The sequence below is a fragment of the Diplotaxodon limnothrissa genome, linkage group LG14 (assembly GCF_057381915.1).
Source record: "Diplotaxodon limnothrissa isolate DT_005_m linkage group LG14, D_limnothrissa_male_GT1.1, whole genome shotgun sequence".
In the NCBI taxonomy this organism is placed as follows: domain Eukaryota; kingdom Metazoa; phylum Chordata; class Actinopteri; order Cichliformes; family Cichlidae; genus Diplotaxodon; species Diplotaxodon limnothrissa.
In genome coordinates this window covers 29722618-29744931 of record NC_140609.1, presented here as the reverse complement: position 1 = coordinate 29744931, position 22314 = coordinate 29722618, and the positions used below count along the sequence as shown (strand labels likewise).

General features: G+C 40.9%; 1 protein-coding gene across 1 annotated transcript in view; it reads left to right on the top strand.

Moving 5' to 3' along the window:
* Nucleotides 1-8193, top strand: part of dph1 (diphthamide biosynthesis 1) — a 74460-nt gene extending 66267 nt beyond the window's left edge. Inside the window, exons 10-12 of the mRNA XM_085370480.1 lie at nt 4321-4399; nt 6724-6858; nt 7222-8193. Coding sequence (XP_085226606.1) covers nt 4321-4399; nt 6724-6858; nt 7222-7302 — 295 coding nt within the window. The 3' untranslated portion in view covers nt 7303-8193. The remainder of the gene's footprint in view (nt 1-4320; nt 4400-6723; nt 6859-7221) is intronic.
* The last annotated feature ends 14121 nt before the right edge of the window (nt 8194-22314 follow it).

Here is a 22314-nt window from a genome sequence, read left to right as displayed (position 1 = left end):
CAGACAGCAAATGCCATCCGCTACATTTCAGCCTTTTATCTCTGTTTGAATATTTTTGGGGTCTGGGAGGGGGGCTCCACAAAAAAAAGAAATTGTTTATTTTAATTCAATTAGCTAGTTTGCAATCAAAGGTGAAGAAATTGTTCTCTCCTTGGAGTTCTGAAAGGTTAATTGTTCTTGCTCTTGGCAGGTCAAGTTTGTGAGTGTAATTGAAGCAGAGCCACACAGGTGGAGGGAGGCTGCGGTGTAATGGGCCACAGTGGGTAATGCAATGAACTCAGGCTGGAGCTCACATAGCATATCCAGATTTAAATGTCAGGCAGTTTTACCTTTATACATCACTTGTATGCTGCTCCTCTAAACTTTATATGTTGTGTTGTAATGAAAGCATCATGTTTTTTAGAGCACACAGATCATTTTGAGAGAGGCTGACTAAACAACTGTCCACAAAAGTCTGTGTGGTATGAAAGACTCAAAGCACTTTCCTCCTGGAAAGTAATTTCCTGGTGACTTTTAGGCACCAACAACTGGGTGTGTTCCTCTTCGGTGAGGGTGTCACGACTAACTCGATAAAGCCTATGCTTAATCAATACAAAATGCGGGTAGGTCAGCGCTGCTTCAGGGTGCCCCATGTAATCATCAGTTTTTATCACATGGTCAAAGACATTACACTCTGCTAAAGGCCTTAAACGCATCCTCACACGCTATGCCAAAAGGTTATTAAACCCCGGGTCAACCTGTCCCCAGAATTAATTAATTTGAAGTGGCTCTATGGGATATTTGTGCATGTCCCCATGCAAACACCTAACCTCCACCCACTTTGCCTCCAGCAAAGCCCCGGGCCAAACTAGGGTTTGGTTGACCAGGTTCTGTATGTAGCCTGAGTCCACCATAGCCTGGCCGAGGGAGTGTGTTGGAGGGCTGGCGACACGGAACACTTCCAGCAGTCCTGCCCTGATCCTCATGCAGCTCCCGGTGAGTGAGGTGTGCCGTCTTTAGCCGGTGGGACCTGCAAAGAGACAGACAGGTGTGAAGGGTAGATGATGCTGGTGGCGGGCCTCGATGGTGATGCATTCCACAGCTGCCTCCATGGAGCCGGGACCAGCCAACTACTCACTGCTGGTTTCAGCTGCCCCACCAATCCTCTCAGCTGCCCAGACAGGTGGTCCTCCACATGCGTCACCGCACCAGGCCGACTGGTCGGTGGTAGCGGACCCACTCTGCTGTGTCCACTGGGGGCCTCTTCGTGAAATGCTAGAGCATGATCATATCCAGCAGCGATGCCTCTCCTTTGGTTGGGCCAGGCTGCAGCCACCTGGCGAGGGCAGATCTGCTAGCCTCATCAGGTCTCCCTGGAAATGGCAGCAATGGTCTTCCGGTGCGAGCTCCAGCCAATCCAGTATCGCCTGGCGAACACACTGGAAGCTGACCTTCACCGTTGTGGGGAGGCTCAGCGCTGCCACAAGTACCTTGCTGGCCACTGTGGTACCAGATCCTCCAACACTCTGGTCCAGTGCTCGGCCAGGTGCTGCAACTGGTCAAACTGTTTCCAGTGCACCGTCGCCTGCTCCATATGCATGGCAGCTAGCTTCACCACCATATGGGCCAGCCCCTCCAATGGCTGTGCCAGACGCCGGTCCATCATCCTTCACCGGACTGGGTTTTGGCCCCATTGTGGTATGAAGTACCCAAGGCACACAACATGGGTGCTTTTATTTGCCATACTTCCTTTTCTTGCGCAACTTTCGCACTGCCTTGTCCCCTTACAGCACACAGCTCTCTTGTCAGGTCCCTGCATCCTACTAAAATAGGGAAGGCATGACCAGGTGATGGAAAACAGCGTTGTAGGTCAGCCTCCCCTGACACCACACCCTAAACCCACTGCTCCACCCCTCCCGTGCAGCTGAGCTACAAACCACACCCCGCCCACAGTCTGTTCCACTGTTTGTTTGGGGGATTTTTCTTGGTTTGCGAGAAAATTGTGAAACAAGGGTCAAATGAGACAAAAGCCCACCTCTTTCAGTGTCTGTGTAACTCTCCTGTTTTTTAAAGTCTTTGTGTTTTACTGTACGTCATAGGTGTCAAACTCTGGCCCGCGGGCCAAATTTGGCCCGCAGCCTAATTACATTTGGCCCGCGAAGCCATACCAAATTATTATTACAGCAGGCCTACCGGTATTATACAGCTAATATATATATTGTTTAGTATTAAGCTTTGCTTGTTCCATGTTCAGTTTTTCAGCAAAACTTGTTTGAGTCCATAAGAAGAGATTCATTCTTAAATCTGGAGGAAGATCTTTTTTTCAATAAATATTAATGTTAGCCCGCGACCTTGTTCCAGTTTTAAATTTTGGCCCACTGTGTATTTGAGTTTGACACCCCTGCTGTACGTCATGATGATACCAGTTCTCTTCCACACTTGCTAAAATGATTTCAAAGATAGCGGCTACAAATACTGTTTCCACTGCTTTTAAGGAACAATACAGTGGTACTATGCACCTTATCACACTGCAACATTCAGAAAGTCTCATTGCTAACACTTTTAAGTCCCGCCTCAGTTCATGTGCCAATCAGCTATCTTCTCCCTATGAAGGACGAATCCTTTCTTCCTTCCCTTTTCATGCTTTTTGTCTTGCTTCCCTCTCTACACTGAGTTAGCCCTGAGGATTTACTCTTTGCTTATTAATCACCCTCCCTCTTTTTTTTATCACTTCCAGTGTTCTTTTTTAATCTTGCACTGCAAATTTGCATATTCAAAAACATGTTGCATATAAAAACACACATAGGAGAAAAACCAAACAAACTGTTGGTTTTTCTCCTATATTTAGCCCTTTCCCCCACTGTTTTCCTGCACTAAGGCCGCTTTGATGCACGTGCAGTGTTTGTCTGTTTAAAGGCTCAGGTTATGAATAGCGGCTGATAGACCTAAAGGTCACATTTCAGATTCCAATCTCCATCTAAACTTGGCCAACTTAGGACTGAGGAGATTGGTGCTTGGTTGAAATGTCTCTGACTCAGCTGGCTCTCAAATTAGGAGGATGAATCAGAATTCACTCTTTGGGGGGAGCCTTTTTTTCCTTCTTTTTTTTTTTAAGTGTTAGTTGAAAATGAGAAAATGCCATGCATTTGCCCAGAGGGGGTGGAATATTTCTGTGACAGAAAGCAGAGTGGAGTGAGCGTCAGCGGTGCAATCAATTCTGCAGCCGAGAAACTGTGTGAAAGTTGGAAAATGAGGGAAAGACAGAAAGGAAATTTGACGCAGTACCATATATTTGAAAGTAGTCAAGCACTCACAAACTAAATCTCAAACTGGTGTGTCCTTATTGACGTTTACCTATCATTAGTCTTTATATACACTGCAGTTCATTTTGTATTTATCAATCATCCTGATGGATCTTCATCATAAGGATTAGGGACAGGGAATGTTATGCTTCCTCAGTAGAGACGGAGCTGTGAATAGCATTGATCTGTGAAAGCTAACCCCCCGTAGCCCCAGCCACTTTCCGTCTCCATTTTCCCATTGTTCAGTTTTCCCTGCAGCTGTTTACTTCCACACACCCTCCTCATCCTACTCCCATGCATTTTCCAGAGTAAACACGTTCCTCCCTGCCTGTCTTCTTCCTCTCTTCTGCCTCACTTCTGTCTTCTCTTCTTGCCTGCGCCTCTTCAACCCCCCCTCCGGTTTTTCATCTTCATTGCTCATTCTCCCTATCTCTCTGTATCTGTGTCCTTCTCTCTCTTTTTTTTCCCACCCCCCTCCCCATCTCTTTAATACACAGCCGCTTCACCACTAAACCTACGCCCACCCCACCCCATCCCTCCGCCACCCTGTCTGCGAGCAATGTAGGCTACCTCCGTGGAGACCGGCTGGTGCGGCTTTTTTTATTCACACTCACCTAACCTCTTCCTCTTTTCTTTCACAGCATTTCTTTGTACCCCTGTTTGCATCTTTTGCAGTATTTTATTTTCCTCTCTGTTTCTGCCTCTTGCAACCAGTCGGCACCACTAGACCACTTGAAACCTTCATCCCTGTCTTTTCAGCCTCCCTCTGACTATGCATTCAGATGGTGTAGCATGGCTGTCTTTAGAACTGTTGCAAATCAGGACAGATCTCTCCAACAGATGCTGGAGGTCAGGTGGAGGGAGTCTCCTCGCACTAACCCACTGCATCACGTACCCACATGCAGTGTGGAGTTGTAGATGTGCTCTGCCTGTCTAATAGGATCTTAGTCTCTCAACGTTATTGCTTAACTGTTACACTCGCATTTGCACTGATTCTGAGGTGTACGTTTGAGCTAAAATTTGCACCTATTCCTTACAGGTGGGTTCAGATCGCTTGTCCACGCCTTTCTATCGACTGGGGCACTGCCTTCTCCAAACCCCTTCTCTCTCCATATGAGGTAAGCATCAACCTTACAGCCTCTCAACAAGCCGCTAATCGCTTTTCATACAAGTGTCACACATTTCACACACACAGACCTTCCTGTCAGCACATAACCTGACTGATGTCGTGTTGAAGCCTTCATCAAAGTGCAGAAGGAGAAAGTTACATTGTTAAGTGATTTTTCACGTTGTATAAGACTCATCAAGGCCTTGCTTGTGCTGTAGATGAAGAATTATGTCTAGTTCTTCCTCCCTCTTCCTCTCCCTGCCATAAAGCACACCAGCACACGCATATAAAACACCATCAGTAGCAGACTAGCCCCCCCTGCTGGCTGCAGAACCATATAGACACTCCCCACCCCTTTCAGCTTGTTTTTCTAAAGGGAGAGAAATGGATCGGACAGCATCCCATAAAGATCCATTTCAAAACATGTGTTTGTTTGTCTGCAGCTGTTGTCGCAAAAAAAAAAAAAGCAGGCTTGTTTTGTGATGAGCTTGGCAGTTATGTCACATTATGCTTTTATGTGACCTCACTGGTTAGCACTTGAAGTCAACTATTAATTCGTTCAACGGGGTTTTTTTTTTTCCTCAGACGTATGCCACTGATTTGAATACTGAAATGGCTGCAAGGGGAATTGCTGTCTTGAATATTGGATTGTGATTTGAAATGGTTGCTGTTATATTCAGACTACACATCTTTGTGCGCCGCACACAACGTGAAAGCACTTACATTTCAGAAAGGGGCCATTAAGAATAATGATAGCATTCACCTTAGAAGAAGAAGTAATGGTTATTTTGCATTGTTTTTGACTGAGGTCTATAACGGCGCGTGCTGTAATGAGGAAAGCAGCAATCTGTTTTCTTAAGCCCTTTGTGCTACAGTTTGCTATTTGGGAACGATGTTTGTGCATTTAAATAATTTGGTGCTGCTCTTGTGTCTGTATATGTGCGCTTGTGATAAGTCTTAATTCACCCGCATCTCATACCTATGAGTGTTACACGTCTCGGTGCGCTATGCTTTTCACTGTGGCATTTAGGAGGAAGATGAAGAGGAACGAGATGGGAGGGTGAAGTGAGCAAGGAGATTTATTTTCAGTGCGTCTCATGTTATATTTATAGTCAATAAGACACACTTGGCTCTCCTGTCAGAGCAGGGATTAGCAAGAGAAGCTAGCTTCCACAGAGAGAGGCAGTTGGTGTGAGAGGGGAACGAGAGCAGTGGGGAAAAGAGAGAGAAGTGATTGAATAAGGGGTAGACGAGAGGAGGAGACTCTGGTAGAAGGCTGCCTGGAGAAAGGAAGGGATGGTTACTCTGTAGTGTTTTTATTTTCTGATAGATTGTGTTTTAAAATCTGGATATGAAGAAAGTTATTTTGCCTGAAAAACATATATTTAGGAGATTTATTTTTTTTTACAACAGGTTAACATAACTGGGATGCAATTATATCTTAAAAGAGAAAGAAGCTTTATTAAGTTTCCAGTACTTTCTTTTAAAGAAAAACAGTGTTTTTACTTCTGGTTTTATTCAGGAAACTTCAGCCTTTGCGTAAGAGAACAGAACACTGTCTTGTCGGTTTGGGTGCGTGCTATACTAACGAACGACAGTCACAAGCTGCGCAAGTGATGAATTATGTCGCACTAGAAGAAAGATTTCATCACTTTGAAGCTGAATTTTTCATGTCTCCTTTGAACTAAATTCTCTAACGGGTGTATTTGGAGTTTTATAAAATTTCTATGACTTGTTTTCTCATCATAATTCCATACATCATCGGAATTATTCCAAATAGTTCAAAGCTGAAGTTAGGTCTTGGCATCTAAACAGCTTGAAAGATGAACGAGTACTCGGATAAATGAATAAATGAACAGTCAAATGATTTGTTCTTTCATTCAGAACGCTTGTTATGTATGCTTTTTCTTTCGTTCGGAATCAGTATTCACAGGCATTTCTCTTCCATATGGAGCAGTCTTCACTTAAGTCACAGCTCTGTCATGCCACTGTTGTTGTTCCTCTCTAACAGCTGTTGTAGCGTTCAGTGCAGCTGCATAGGGATAACATGACAACTCTGCCTGTTATCCAAGCTTATTATTATGACACCTGTCTTGTCGGTATAGTCAGTCTGTTGTGTCTTCTCATCACTCTTTGGTTTCCTGCTGCTTGTTTGTCCAAAACGCTGAAAACTGCAGATACAGTACTAGGTGACAGTGAACATCAGCGGAATCATGTACCATAACACCTTGAAGGGTGCCATTATTGCACCTTTTGCTCATCGTTTCTTGTCCTTTTTTGATTTGGTTCTGATTTGTCACTGTCTCGCCATCTGTATTTCTTGGTATCTTTCAGGCAGCTGTTGCTTTACAAGAGGTGGGCTGGAAGGAAGTCTACCCCATGGACTTCTACTCCAATCAGAGCCTGGGTCCGTGGGCACCTAACCACCCTGACAACCAACCTGTGAGGCCTGCTCGTAGACAGACCCAGGTGAATAGAGCTGGGAGATAAAAAAAGAATGAGTGACGGGTGGGGAACGCTGATAAAAAGTGATTACACTCTGTTCAACTCATGCTTGATGGTCTTTATCAGAATGTCACCACACTGACACCCAGTGGCACAGTGACAACAGGACATGTATCTCAACATCTCTTTGTAAGGCGTGGCTATGACCTTGACCTTGATGTTCCTTTTAATTATTAAAAAGGAAGAAAGGTGCATAGATATTGATTGAGTTACTGCTCTGCGGATACATCATACAGTAGCTGTATTTCCAAGTATTATCATTTGTATGCCTGAGGTAGGTACTGTCACTGCTCCAAGTGTTAATGCTATCCCTCTGCCTGCCTGCAGAAAAAAGGCTCGGAGCCAGCCATTCCTGCCAAGCACTGTGAGCAGAACCAGTGCGCCCCCTGTGGCTGCCAAGGGGAATGACACGCTAACAAGCAGAGAGAAGTCAGACCAGAAGAGGAACAATTGGAATTTGAGTCAGTCTAACTTCAGAGGAGTTTTCAGCCTCTTTTTCAAATAGATTTTCTGCCGATATGATGAGCAGTTGAGATGCGACCTGACCCTGTTTTGCTTTCTTCTTTTTGTGGTGAAATTGTGAAAACAGTAAATCAGAAATGAAACCTTTCTTGTTGTGAGCAGGTTTTTTTCTCCCTAAATGCAGTGCTGTTCTGAAGCTATGAGCCTGTTTTTAAAGCTGAGTGGTATGAGTTCCTAGATGCGTGCAGAGCTAGTCACGACTGCTCTCCGTTCTCATTATTTATTGATGGTGGAGTCTGTCAATAAATAAATAAATAATCCTCCTATTGCTGTTTGGCCGTTACAGTAAAAACTGATTGACAGGAGCCTACCGTGGCCTCAGCTGATCCCAAGAACCCTCCCCAGGTGGCAGCACAGTGTGACAGGTGATTTTTGGAGAGTTTTAATTCTAAACAACTACCCAGCTTCTCCAATCACATCCTCCCTCTGCTTTCCACCTTTGTATCACTTCAGCAGCAAATGGCAGTGAGAGAGAGCGATACTGCCAGACATATCCGGGATGCATCACGTGTCCCGCTAGCAGCTACATTTTTTTAAGAGCTCAGTATTTGCCACAGTACTGTGTGTGATGCATAGCAGTCGGGAATAAATTATTGGCCAGCAGAGCTCTCTTTCAGCTGATGTTCGATTTATATTCTAGTTTGTTCTTTCACAGGCAAAAAGGAAGAATGTTAATAATCTGCCCTTTCCTCTTCTCATAACTCTTCAGGTTTGTTATCCCAGTCTAAAGATTTGTCATGATTTAAATCAGAAATGATTTACTGATTACAACATAAATAAAAGGGCTTTTTTGGATTGTTTAAAATACAGATCATATACATTGAACTTTATGGTTTTAAATTTAACCATAATAGAAACAAGAGCTAGAAAAACTGTATATTTTAATATTTAATATCCAGCCATTTACTTTCTGCTGCTTATCTGATTTAGGATCACAAAGGTGATGTGGCCACTCACAGCTAAGGCGAGAGGCGGTGTACCGCCTTGACAGGTTGTCAGTCTGTCTACTGCATGATAACACAGACAACAGCTCAGCATTCACACACACGGCAGGTTTCGAATTGCTGATTAGCCTAACATGCATGTATCTGGACTGTGAAGGGGTATCAAGAGAGAAGCCCGGTATGGGGACAACATGCAAACTGCACATTGAAAGGACCCAGGTGCTTCTTGTTGTGGGGCAAGAGTGCTAACCATTCCACCACCACCACACCTCCCTTATATTTAAATACAAAATTGTTAAATTACATCATGATTACTTTCTTAATCAAGTAAACTTAAAAAATTATGAGGACATCAAATACTGACTGCTGAAATCTCCACACAGTGAGTCCTTCAGGTTCCAAGTGTGACATGACAATAATCAGACTTGTGATCTAAACTTCATGATGATGGCAGTTAGTGAAACAGGACAAAAATCTCCAGGTTCACAGGTTTTGTAATGTTTTGTAATGCCGCCTCACCTCCCTGCTTATAGACCCCTTAAAAAAAGGTATGTGAAGAATCTGTTGGAATTTAGAGTAAGAAATGAAATATTTTTATATTTGCAATCCACTGTATTTATTAGCCATTTACAAGTTTTATAAAACACCAGTTTCCACACAGGGAATAGTTATCTAGATAAAGTTCATATATAGCTAACAAAATCATTTTTAATCAGCGAGTGAAGGTTATTGTTTGATTATTTAACTGTAACAAACAAACTAAATCATCAATAATAACTTTTTTTCTGATGCATTTAAATCTTCACTGAGTAACAAATTACATTTACAGCTTCTACATGAAATACGCTGTATCAATACTATGGTAATGATAATAATATCACCTTTATGCCTATCACTGTATATTTACATAAGAACTTAACATACTAAATATATCATTTGAAATTTGACACTTTCTAGTTTGATTTTTAAGCACCTTATACTTCATTTTGCTTTTGCTTCCTTTTCCCTCATGAAGACTTACGATTTATTTTTTTTTAATGTTCAAAGCTGAGGCTCAGTTTTATATGTAAAAGGTCCAAATAACTAGGAGAAATTCATTCCCCTGGGATAAGTCCCCTTGTGTTTCTTGTGTTAGCGGAAATCAAATACTTAAAAGTGAATTTATGAGTATTTGGATGCAAGAATACAGTTCACAAAACCAAATGAAAACTAGATGTGAAAAAAATGTAGTAAAACCAAAGCTTTAGAAATATCCCAAAATGGGAAGGATATTTGTATAAGAAATGCTAAAAACATAATTTTCTAACAGTTTGGTTGAATTTGTCAACACAAAAATAAAGAGGAATTTTAACGCTCTTAAGTGTTGTTCCTTTATAATAAAAAATAAGCTATAGCTAAACATTTTAATAATAACAACCATATATGAAAGAAGCAAATTCTCTCTATAAACTAACCAGTCTGAAAAGAGAAGCTGAAATGATGAAAAACACAAACCTGTTACGACCCCAATATGTGAAAATGTGTAAAATGTAAATAAAAACAGAATGTAATGATTAGCACATCTCATAAATCCATATTTTATTCACAATAGAACATGGCAAAAAAAGTTAACTGACACAAATTCAAAGAATCCGGAGAAATCTCTGTGCGCAAAGGTCAAGCCAGAAAATCAGCACTTGAATGGCTGTGATTTGGAGGGCAATGAAGTTGAAGTTAAAACCCTGTATTGTGTTTTGGAAATCACTGCATGGGCTGTGAATGGTACAGCAGATAGTAGTGATGATACTGTAATGTTACGGTGTGGATGGTATAGCACACTCTGTGAACAGAATTTGGCACACAATCCACAAATATGAAGATGATCCAGAAATACTGCCATCTTCTGTGGACCAAGGCTAATTTTAAATGGACTGAAACAAAGTGGAAAACGGTTCTATGGTCAGACACATTATTTTGAAATCAGACCGATCAAATTTCAAATTGAAATGTGAACCTCTTGTTATCAGCTCTCAGTCTCAGCAGCTGGAATCCTATATTACAAGAATAGAACAGCATTCCCTGTCCAAAAGCCTGCAGCTGGTTTCTTCAGTTTACAGGCTTTTACAGACTTTTACAGACTGTTGTTAAAAGATGAGGCAAAGCTACACTGTGGTAAAAACACAGGCCTGTGCCAGCTGTTTTGAAAAGTGTCAAAAACGATTTAATACTTTTCTTAAAGTTCTACATTTTCTCAGTATAAATATTTTACATGTTTTATGTGTTTTTTGTGGATAAAATGTGGGTTTATGAGATTCCCAATCATTGCATTCTGGTTTTATTTATGTTTTAAACATCATGCCAACATTTTCAGAGTTGGGATTGTATTATTCTAGTTGGCTGTAACTGTTTCAAAACATATTGTGATAGCTTAATTTGTGCACATAGCTGCAAGGCTGTGGGGGAGGTAGACCTGAAAGTCAATGAGCTTCTCATCCACAGCTCTGCCAGCCTCTCCCAGTCTGACCTGTTACCTCAAGTACTTTCTCTTCCATGCCAAAAGCTGAGTGACCACACAGAGGCGCTGTTTGCACAGCTTATTTGCATTCTTTTAAGCCATTCAAGTCACTTTTCACTTTTCATTCTAGAAACTTTACACTGCATGATCACACGTGATTACGTGTACTTGGTTGAGTGCAAGTACCCAGTGTGCCTTTGGTTGCTGGTGTGTGCAGCCGTGGGAATTTGACTCCACGCTCCTTCATCCTGCTTGGCATCCCTTCTGCCCTGAGTGTGCTTGCCATCGCACTTTGTTTTGTGTCAACATCGAGTGTCTGGTCCCACGGAGAATTTATGACGTATTTATTATGGGTCTTATGACTACACAGGCCACACGATTTAGTTATCCTGGACAACAGGTGCTCAGGTCACGTACCATGCGCAGTGATACTGATGTAACCTGACTGGATGGTTAGCTGGTTGCCATTGGTGCCCAGCATTTGTTTGTGTAGCCCGCAGTGATGTGACTCAAAAGTCATCGGCTAATGCATTCTCGACAACCACTCATCATTCAGAAGCCGAAGACTGATTGAAAACACATTTTTAGTAACTCTGAACTGTCTACCTGGGTTAATGTTTTGGGGATTTTTTTTCTCTCTATGTGAAAGCAGAGAAAAACATGTCAGCACCTGTGATGTATTTAGTCATTGTTTCTCTTATCTAGGGAAAGGCTGAGTCACAGATGGCTCATCCGACCTTTATTTTCACCAGCCCCAACACCTTAATGCGTTTTAGGTAACTCACAGAGTAAACTCATCTTTCGTGTTTTTCATATCGCTTATTTGTTTCTTCTTATTTCTGTCCAAAAAGGAAATCAGGTGTAAGTGGGGGAGGGGGGTAGAGGCTTATGGTGTATGGTACCACAACAAAAATAAAAATGAAGAGGAGTAGATTTGCTTTGCAAGTTTGATTTTGTGTGTTCTTTTTTATATATATATATATATATATATACCAGTTTGTCTTTGATGTACAGTTTAACACATACTGCATGTTATTAGAGGGTGGGCAGGGGGAGGTGGGGCAGTAGAGGGTATGTATATAAAATCCAGATGGATGTTTGTGTTCCAGTGTTTGCTCCTGTGTCTCTGTTGGTTTTTTCCTGTTTCTCTCTCACACTTTTCTCCCTCTACCATTTATTGGATTACATTAGAACAGAAAATAAATGATTTTGTTTACATTGCCTGTATTTACTTCTGTCAGGACACCGTAGGTGGGCAAAAAACTGTTTATAAAGGCATGAAGGTGAAAAAACTGTTTGGAAGATTGAGACTGCTGATTTCTCGTTGTTTGCTGTGTAATAATATGCGTGTGGTGAGATGATGCACATGCGATTTCGATTTCAGAAGAATGGCCCTCGGAAGAAGAGCTGCATGCTGTCACTGTGCAAGATGTTTCTGCATAATCTGGACATTTCCGGGATCATTTTCCTTACAGCGTGTGTAAACCAAAACGCAGCAAGGCTTGTCGTTTCCCATTTCTGGATTTTGCTAAGAAGCATCAAATCTGTAATACAATGAGGAAAGCAAATCCTTCAGAACAAAGGTTACTGCTCTATTGAGGACAGAATTATAAAAGCGAACAGCTAAATTTCTCAAAACAGCTTATTATGTAAAGTTTCAAATGCTGTAATTCTGAGTATTTCTTTGAATTAGTTTGATTAAAATGGTTTCAAAAAAAGATTGAGCTCTTCTTCAATCTATTTAATCACATCTTGATTAAATCACCCTTCAGCATCCCTGGGGAAATTTGAACAATAAAGCTGACTCGTTGTGTGTGGGGGAGACAAGAAGGCTGTGCAGCAATGTGAATAAAGGTTGCTAGAAGGTTGAATAAGAGTCTTTTGTGGGAGAAAAAAAAAAGTGGTGTAAAGTGATGACTAATTCTGCGTGGGAGGTCAGCCTGTCCATGATCATCTGGCCAAGCACCACCCATGCACAGGGCTGTCACAAAGTCACCTTCTTCCTCAACACGTCCACGTCCTGCACTCTATTCTGAGTGTTTTCTTGTCCTCATTTCGTTCAGTCCTTTCTTATTCATTTTAGTGGGGGAAACCTGTTGAACGAATGAGGTACCAATTGTTACAGTTTTCTTCTTTCTTTTGTTGATTTTTTTTTCCAGGTCTTTTATAGCCATGCTGTGAGGACAAACGAGTCCTATTAAAAACCTTCAAACACTTTTTGGCTTTTCGTGAAAACATTATTTCATAATAGTTTATCAAGATTTTGATCATCCAGGAGCAGCAACACCCAATTTATCTACAGTTCAGTCTAAATACATGTTAATCCAGTAGCTCGCCCCAAACATACGTCATGTAATTTTATCAGTATCTGTTAGTTAATAATATAACATATGGATGTGAATATTAATAAAACGCCCTGAACATTATTGAGTCTTTTTTATACACTTCAGCCATCTGCCTTGTGCCATTCATGAGCTAATGATGCTTTCTTAGCGAAAGCTGTGATTGTTATAATTATTGGTGGGATGGCATTTGCATCTGATTATAAGTTAATCAACGGAAAATCCATTAAGGCAGTGGTAAGCATGCAGATTCAGAACCAAAAGCAGACTGAGTGCAGCTGGTTCATCTCGGAAAATCACTACCACAGTGTCTAGGAGTCGACTCTTAAGAACTTTTTTTGGTTTTGATAGCATGCCGTAGTTATTAAGTTTTTCTCACGTTTCTTTCTTTGTAGCTGTGGTAGCTACTGAAAATAAGAATATTTCATATTTGAATGAACACTTGAAATCTAAACATACAAAGAAGCATTTGTAACTCTTGTCATGACAAAAGTTCTTATCTTGGCATTTTCAGTAGAGCCAGTGAATGTATAAATAAATAATTTAACATCACTTATTTTTCTGCTAATCTATTATGAATTTACATAAATGATTTGTTAGTAGTTTTGACAAATTTAAGATAACACTGCATATAAGTATATAAGTGCTTTATTAAGATTTTCTTTTATAAAAATGTCTAAGTCACTTATTAGTTTCTCATTAACAGTGATTTGGAGAACAGCTAATGGATGCAATAGAATTCTATTTAAAATATTTTTTTAATGACTTTTACCTTTAAAATACGAGCATATCAGTAAGATTGATGTCTGGACTGACTGCATCATTGCAACACCTTGATTCTTTTTGTTTTCAGTCATTATATTTCTGATTTCCTGCTGTGCTCGGAGTCATTGTCCTCTTGCATGACTCATTTCCAACTCAGCTGTATTGGACAGATGCCCTCACATTTGTTTCTTTGGTATACAGAGGACTTTGCGGTCGGCTCAATGCCTGCAAGGTGCCCAGGTCCTGTGGCTGCAAAACAAATCCAAATCATCAACAGCAGATGCTGCCTCCTATGTAGCGACCCTTTTAAATAAGTCATAATTGTTCTGTTCTTATTGTATTGTCAAGATCTTTAGCTGTTTAACATGCTAACTGACACCTGTAGATTCTTAAATTCAACTCAGTCGTTTTCCTTGGACACACACTTTTGGCAAGATTAAGAATGTTAACACACACCCACACAGTTTCAACCTGTCTTTGTTTGCGCTGTACCTCTTAGTCATCGATGCAGATGTGAGATCGAAAAGTCTCTGAATAGTTACTAAGACTGGCAAAGCCATGAATGACTAATAACTGACAAATGAAAAATGGAGCATAGTCTGCAAGCTAGTTCAGGAAGGCGTCTCGAGCAGCAATGCGACATAACTCACTCACTTCATGTCACGCCATAAGTTACCAAACACATCCTCCCAGTCTGGTAGTATATTTAAACTGTAAAATGTCCTTTCTTTAACCCTGACATGTCACTGCTGCCTGGTGTTTTAACCACTCCAGCATCCACCTGCAGACTCCATATGGATCTTTACTCATCACTGGCAGTTTCTCTGTATTATATTTGCACAGCATTCTGATTTGAAGCCCACACGGCAAAATCAAACTGCATTCTGATACTTTAAGTGATCCTTTTGAATGTGATTTCTCTGGGTGGAATAAATTAATAGTTACTGTTTATCTAATTTTGCACTTTTTTGTGCCCTTATATAAAGTTAGTAAAGGTCCAAAATATATCACTATAAGCTACAAATAACAAGGCCAGTGGAAATTCACTTCATTTCAAAGACTATAACATTTTATTTTCCAAGACTGTAAGAGAGTTGTGTTTGTTTAAAAAAAAGAAAGAGAGAGACAGAAGCTAGCTGAGCCATATTTATGATATTTTCTGAATGTGGAGATATCTTTTCAACTGTATACCTTTTTTATCCTTTCTAGCTGTCAGATTCAGAAAATATCATGCATATTGTTCAGCCAGTTTCCTGAACACGTTTTGTTACTTGGAATCCTAGCTCTAAAAGAAACATGTTTTACCTTGAGACTACCTTGTGGAACAGAAGATTACCATGAAATTATGAGGCCACTTGAGCGCAATTCACCGAATGACGCTTATTTATGGAGTCCTACATCACATCATTCACTTTATTCATTTCCTCTCATTTGTTTTGGCACCAAGGACACAGCATGATTTAGAGTCTTCTTTTGAACCCTTTACAATCACCCTCTTCTAATTTTAAATTGCCAAAAATGCTGCAAAGCATGAAAGAAATATTCAGATCTTTACCAAGACTCGGATCAGGAAATTAGCCCAGTAAAGGTAATCAATCAGATTTTAATATCGCCACATTACTACATCTGCAGATATTAAAATCTGATTGATTACTATTACTGTGCTAATTTCCTGATCTGAGTCTTGGTCTCTGAACAGTAAATTTTTGTGATGATGAAAAAAAAACCCCAGCATTTGTTGATCTACAGCGCAGAGACAAAAGACAAAAATCACCTTTTAAATAAAAAAACAGTTGATGGTGATTGCATTCTCTTATCTGATTGATTTGACTAAATTTTTAAACTGATTTATCCAGCCTGTGTCCTTCCCCAAAGGACCAAATTTATGTTAAACCAAAAGTCACCCCTGTGTGGTTAAATTTGAGCTCTGACTTGATTATTTAAAAGCAGCTCCAATCATTAAAAACACAAAGTGGCGTGTGCTCATGTTTAAATAATTTATTAATAAGAAGCCATACAGTGGTAAGATTCAAACATGCAGCTCAAGAGTATCTATCTATCTATCTATCTATCTATCTATCTATCTATCTATCTATCTATCTATCTATCTATCTATCTATCTATCTATCTATCTATCTTCTTATTACTGTGATTAATAAGTTCCTTGTTGTTTCTTAGATGTATGATGTGTCTAATGTGTCTTTCATAAACTTCCTCATGTGAACCACTCTGGTTCAGATGTATGTTTTGCCCCCTAGCGACCATGGCTGTAGACTGTTACCACTGGTGCTGTTACTACAGTAACAATCTAATGCCACGGTCACCATGGAGACAGCAGGAGAAATATGATTGGCTGTGGTAACCACTGACGTCCTCTGTGGTTTTATGATGTTGGTGATGCAGCCTTCAGTAGTGCTGGGCTCCGACAGGAAACTTCATACAGTACAGCAGCATCTTCCCACTCAGCTTAATTCTTACAGTCACAAAGGTGAAATTTGTCACTCAGTGCAGAGGCTTGCCAGACGTCAGTAGCCATGACTGTAGACTGTTACTGTACTTTGGAGGAGTTTTAGCAGTAAGCAGTCTAGAGCCAAGGTATTGATGCACTGACTGATAAAACAGAGCACTAGCATATTATTCAATCTGGCTGCAGTGAGTAAAGTACTCGCATACCAGCCCATAACAGCATGCAGAAGGAGAGGTGGGGATGCAGAGTAAGGGATATAGCATGCTGTTGCCCTTTGCTGAACAATGTAATGTCAGCCATAATTGCATTACATAAACAAGTCAAGGTGCGATGTGCAAAGGAAAATGAGCTCGTTGCAGTTTCTAGAATATTGCTTTGGCACGTAGTATGAAATTAGCCAAATTAGATCATGCACTGTGACACATTACTCTAGGACACAAACAACATGGCCTTTCCTGCCAGAGGCCCTAGGCAATGCAAGGCCAGACTGGCGGTTTCATAGCTCTCTTGTGTTTGTGGTATTGATTTCCATGCCGATTATCTATGAGTCAGCCACAAGATAGAGATGGACGGAAGAATGGGGTGAATTGGCGGCTTATGCAAGCCCAGCTGAGTAACTCTCAGACTTACGTCAGCAGTCAGGAAATTTATGTACACTCAAGCGCTCATCGGATATTTGTGTATTGGCTCTTTGGCCTCTTTCAGACAGGGTAAAGTGGTTGGTGATGGTGATTTGTGTATTTTCACATAAACAGTTTCTCTTCTGGAGGAATCTAGAAATGTGTGGAGAAAAAAAAGGGAAAAGCACTGTGAGTGAGGATAGTGCAAAAGTTGGTGTTGAAGCCCAATCAGAGGTTACCACTGACTTCAGCTTGTTCCTGCATCATATTTATTTTTCTGTTTATCTCCAATGGTGTCACTGTCAGTACCTTACATTAGTTCTCACATTAATAACATTTATCAAAGTGTTAACTTTTACTCATATAGAGCAACAAATGTAACAAATGTAAGAATATTTTGTGGGTTTCATTCATTCAAATGAGACCAATTAGTTTTAACAGAGTAGCTGGATTCTGTCACTGTCCATGGTCCTGAAGATCATCCAGTGACAGAGAAACACTGCTGGCCGAGTTTCTGCAGCTACGTCAGCCGTAAATATCCCCAGAGATGCGCGACTCTATTTTTAAGAGCCGCACACACGGTAGGCAGAGGTCAGAGAGTTTAAAAAGTAATTGGTGTTAAACTATGACGCAAAGCAGAACGAACACGGAGGACTGGGTAAAGGTTTTCCCAGGTCACGCTGAGAAAAATCTAAAACATCTGTTAATTGACTTTATTATTATTATTATTATTATTTTTACATGAATAATTTTCTGGAGGATGAGAGACTCTACGGACACAAACCATCGGCGCTTTGCTCTTAGTACTGTACTGTCATATTCATCAGTGTCATTTACATGCCGTCAAATGCGGGTCAATTTTCAAACGATCTACAGGACAATGGACAGCGACACTAAACTAGTGCACTTGCCAAATCCTTTATAGCCCATATGGATACCTGGCGCAATTGAACATTAAAGCCAAAAACCTGTGGGAGATGTTATTGGACCATGCACATTTTAATTCTTGTCATGCCCCCTTCCAGGAGTTACCTTGGGGAGTTTTCATCAGACCCCCCAGGCCTTCCCACCCCCTCACCTTTCTCCTAGTATGGAGACACATCGCAATGCAGGTGGCAGACGTATATAGGCGGCTCGCTCTGTGTCTTTAAAACCCTCCGTTGTGTGATTGGAAGTCGTCTGCATGTGCGCAGGAATGACGCAAAATTGACTTCATCTCAAGAATACGTCACGATGTCATTTTACCATGAGGGGGGGAAAAGGGAAAACTGGCGAACTATAGAGAGGATCTCCGCCTGAATAATAGGTCACTGTATTTAAAGTACGTCAGGTATGCATACAACGTTAAGCTCACCGACTGGCACCTTAAGATATACGCTATGATGCTCGTTATAAATAAGATCATCTTGAATCTAATAGTCATGCCTTCACGTTGCTCTGTGTCGCCCTGATTACACAGACTGGTCTTTGGTGTTAATAACTACGAAAAAAAAAAAACAGGCGGTTCTGATACGTCCCACAAAGAATGATTCCCTACAGGGGAAAAGGAGAAAAAGGGGAACAAAGAAAAAAAAAAAGGATTCAGTCTCTTGTCGTGATTCGCTTACTATCTGCGGGGATCCAACCTGGTTAACATGCAATCAACGTAGCCTACACCCTACAAGACATTCTCCTCTTTTTTTCCACAGTTGTCACTGCCCATGTGCGCCAAAGTGACTCACACTGCAGTAACTTTCAGCCTCTGTAGTCTACCGTATATTCACAAAAAGACACGCAGAGGAAAATTATGTGAAATGCTACATAGAGTGATGTTACACTAATTTAACGAGCTCGTCACTATTTCGGATTTCTTGCTACATGTGGTTCGAGACAACTAAAACTGACATAATGACAAGAGAGAGGAAAAAACTTACCTTTAGACTTCACTGGCGCAGCTGGTGTTTCTTTAGTTCAAGACTTGATCAAACTGTAAAGAAAACACAAGTTTTGCCATTCCCACCTCGTAAAATTATAACGTGATGGCGGCAAACGTGTTCATACATAAGTCATATCCTAACCTCATCCTCGGCACTACTGCGTAATTTTCGGAAAACTAAATTAAATGTATTTTTTTCAATGTCTCTCAGCATCTCGCTCTTCCACCTCAGTATCGCATGAAATTCAGTGGGCTGTCCCGGCGATCTGCTCTTATAGACATCCCGTAGTACTAGTAATGGAGATGGGAGGGGATACTCATTCATTCAGAAGCATCACCTACATGGCCGTCGTACGTGGACTCTTACGTCATCGAGAAAATTTAGTCAACAGGAGGACGCTCAGGGTTCCGCGAGGGGAGGAAGGAAGGAAGGGCGGGGGGGGAGGAAAGCATGATTAGGGGTAAAACACTTTAGCTTTTCTGGTGGGTACAGTAATACCACCCTCTGATGCAGCTTGTACTTTTCGGGTATGTTTTAGACCAGCGTTGTAATTGTCCTCCAGGAAATTGTTCTGGAAGTGCACAAGCCTGTTTGCGACAGAGAGGTGTGAGCAAGACATCTCGCAGGAGAGGTGGAAAAGTTGCTTCCTATAAAACTATCTTAATCTGTTTGACTCTTATGTACCATCTTTGTGTGTGCCAAGTAGATGGTCCTTAACATAATTCATCCTTTGAACCAGTTTTATAAAAAGCACCCTCCTCTCCTCATTAGAGAATAATTATAAAGATCCAAGTGATCTTTGCCATTTGTGAATCATCTCAAGGAGGCACAATGGAGCTACTGTACTTTAGATCAAGGCAGAGCTTGAGTGGAGATTGTGGTATGAACCTGTTTGATGTGTCATTTTTTAATGTCATATAATTACAATTACAAGGTGGCTCCATTCTAGGTTGGAGTAACAGAGAGGTATTTAGTGGATTATTGTCAGCACACCTATAGTTAATATCTCTAAATAACCTACAGATGTGTCTGTAGTTTTGAGACACACATGATTAAGTCAGAATGCACAAATTTAGCAGTTCTGTAGTGTTTCAAGTATATGAACAACATTAGATACTTAGAACATCTGGTTTAGTTTATAATACGGTTCCCTTAACAGAAAGATTGTAATCTTAATATTAAGCTATTTTACTTATTATCACCTCCATCTCTTCTAAAATGCTTCCTCTTCTTTTGGCACTCCTCTCAGCTGATTCCAGATGTGTTTTTTTTTTCTGATATCGAACTTTATCAACATGTCACGGACCCAGTTCCAGGGATTCGGGGTCCGTGAGCAGTGTGGACTACTATTGTAGTTATTATTATTATTATTATTATTATTATCATTATTGTGGTTGTTGTTATTATGGTTGTGTCTGCTGTCCTGTTTTTCCGTGTTGGTGTACTGTCAGGTGTTTAGGGGTGTGTGCTTGTGTATGTGAGGGTGCGGTCGTGGCAGGCACTTTTAGGCCTGGTGGGTGTGGCCCTGCCAGCTGACCGGTTCCACCCAGGAATCCACACACACCTGGCGCCGATCAAGCCTCGTCAGAGGAGCTTCAAAACAGTGTGGCTGAGAGCTCCTCGACGCTGGATCGTTGAGTGACTTCCCGTCAGTCTTAAGTGTATTGTGCAAGGTTAGTGCAAGTCTACTGTTAGGTTTTGTACTCACGGCTGCCTTTGGTATGCGTGTTTCCTCAGGAGGAATTGTGGCGACCAGGAGGCAGCACACGGAGAGTACACAGGGAACGGAGACAGAGCACGGAGCACGGGATAAAGGAGAAGACACGGAACGGGAGTTGGGATCGCACGGGGGGATTTATTGTTGTTCGGATTGTCACCACTGTAAATAAACACTGTTGCACAGTAGAGTCCTGCATTTTGGGTCCTCCTTTCCCCACATCCCCACGGTCTGCCAGCGAGACCGTGACACAACAAGAGCAAAGAGGCAGAAAAAAACTGATTTTACTGTGTGTTTTAAAAGACATGAGCACAAAGTTGTGTTGCGTAAATATTTCCAAATCTATTGAGCAAAGTTGTGGCAGTAGTTGGACTTTTACATTAACATTATCTTATAATGACTTAAAGGACAGACATGCTGCAGATGTGTGTAGGAGGTATACAGGAGCTACTGACGGCTAGACAGCAAGCCTTCGCCATGCTAAAAACGACATTCTAATGAGGCAAAAAGGTGTCGTGATCCTTGTAAATATGTTTCTATCTTTGCAATGGCGTCCCTTTTTTCTTTCCTTCTTCTCTCACATTCATCTCTCCCTCTCATAGGTGGTATTCTTTCACTGGCTGCTGATGGCTGATTTTCAATGTGTGAGTGTACAAGCAAGAAGACTGCAGTTAACAGAAGAGGGAGGGAGTGACAGTGATGATTCACTAGTTTAGTGTGTGAAGGAATAAGAGCTGGGGGGTGGGGGGCACAAATATAGGGATTAAAGGATGAGAGTTAGTGCTGGTGAACAAAGGTGTTATGGAGACATGTGATATCACAGGTTAGGACAGTATATGAGTGACAGCAGACCTGTGAGTTCATCACACAGAGCGCACCAACTTGCAGATAATCAAGTAAACAATGAGTTAAATGTATTTTTTCGTTGTTGTTTGCTTGTGTGCGTGTGTGTATGTGTGTGTGTTTGTAATAAATCAGCAGGAAATCTTTACAGATGAAAAACCCGAGTCAACAGTATAAAAAAACTATAATAAGCGACTCAATTCTTCACTGATACTGTGTAAGCATTATGAGAGATATTTTTCATATCAGTCTTATTTGTGCTGCCTCACTGCGGTTTTATTAATACCTAACATCGATCCCATATACTTTCTTTTTAAAAACTGCAGAGAAAAAAAACCTGGAAAATATGAGACTTTATTTTTTGTCGTTTTGCCTCTTTACACTACCACAGTGGATTTTATATAAAGGTATTGAGATGTGATTGAAGTGGAGACTTTAAATCAAAGGGGATACCAAAGTACTGCATCTTTATACCACTATTTAGGAATGACCACCATTTTAATGCACAGTTCCTCATTTTACGCCCAAAAGTAATTGACTAACCAATTTCATTGCCAGATTAGGTCAATTTTTTCTTTTTTTTATGACAATTTAAGGCATTAAAAGATCTGAATTGATTCAAAGTCTTGAACTTGGATCTTTTTTGCTGAAACTCTCAATATCAGGTCTAAAGAGGTGTCGTTGCAAGTGAAGGAGGCCAGAATTAGACTGAAAAATCTTAAAAGTTAAAACATAATAAGATGCAAAATAAGCAGTCTTGTACATTCTTGGAGGTCAGTTTCACGGTCAT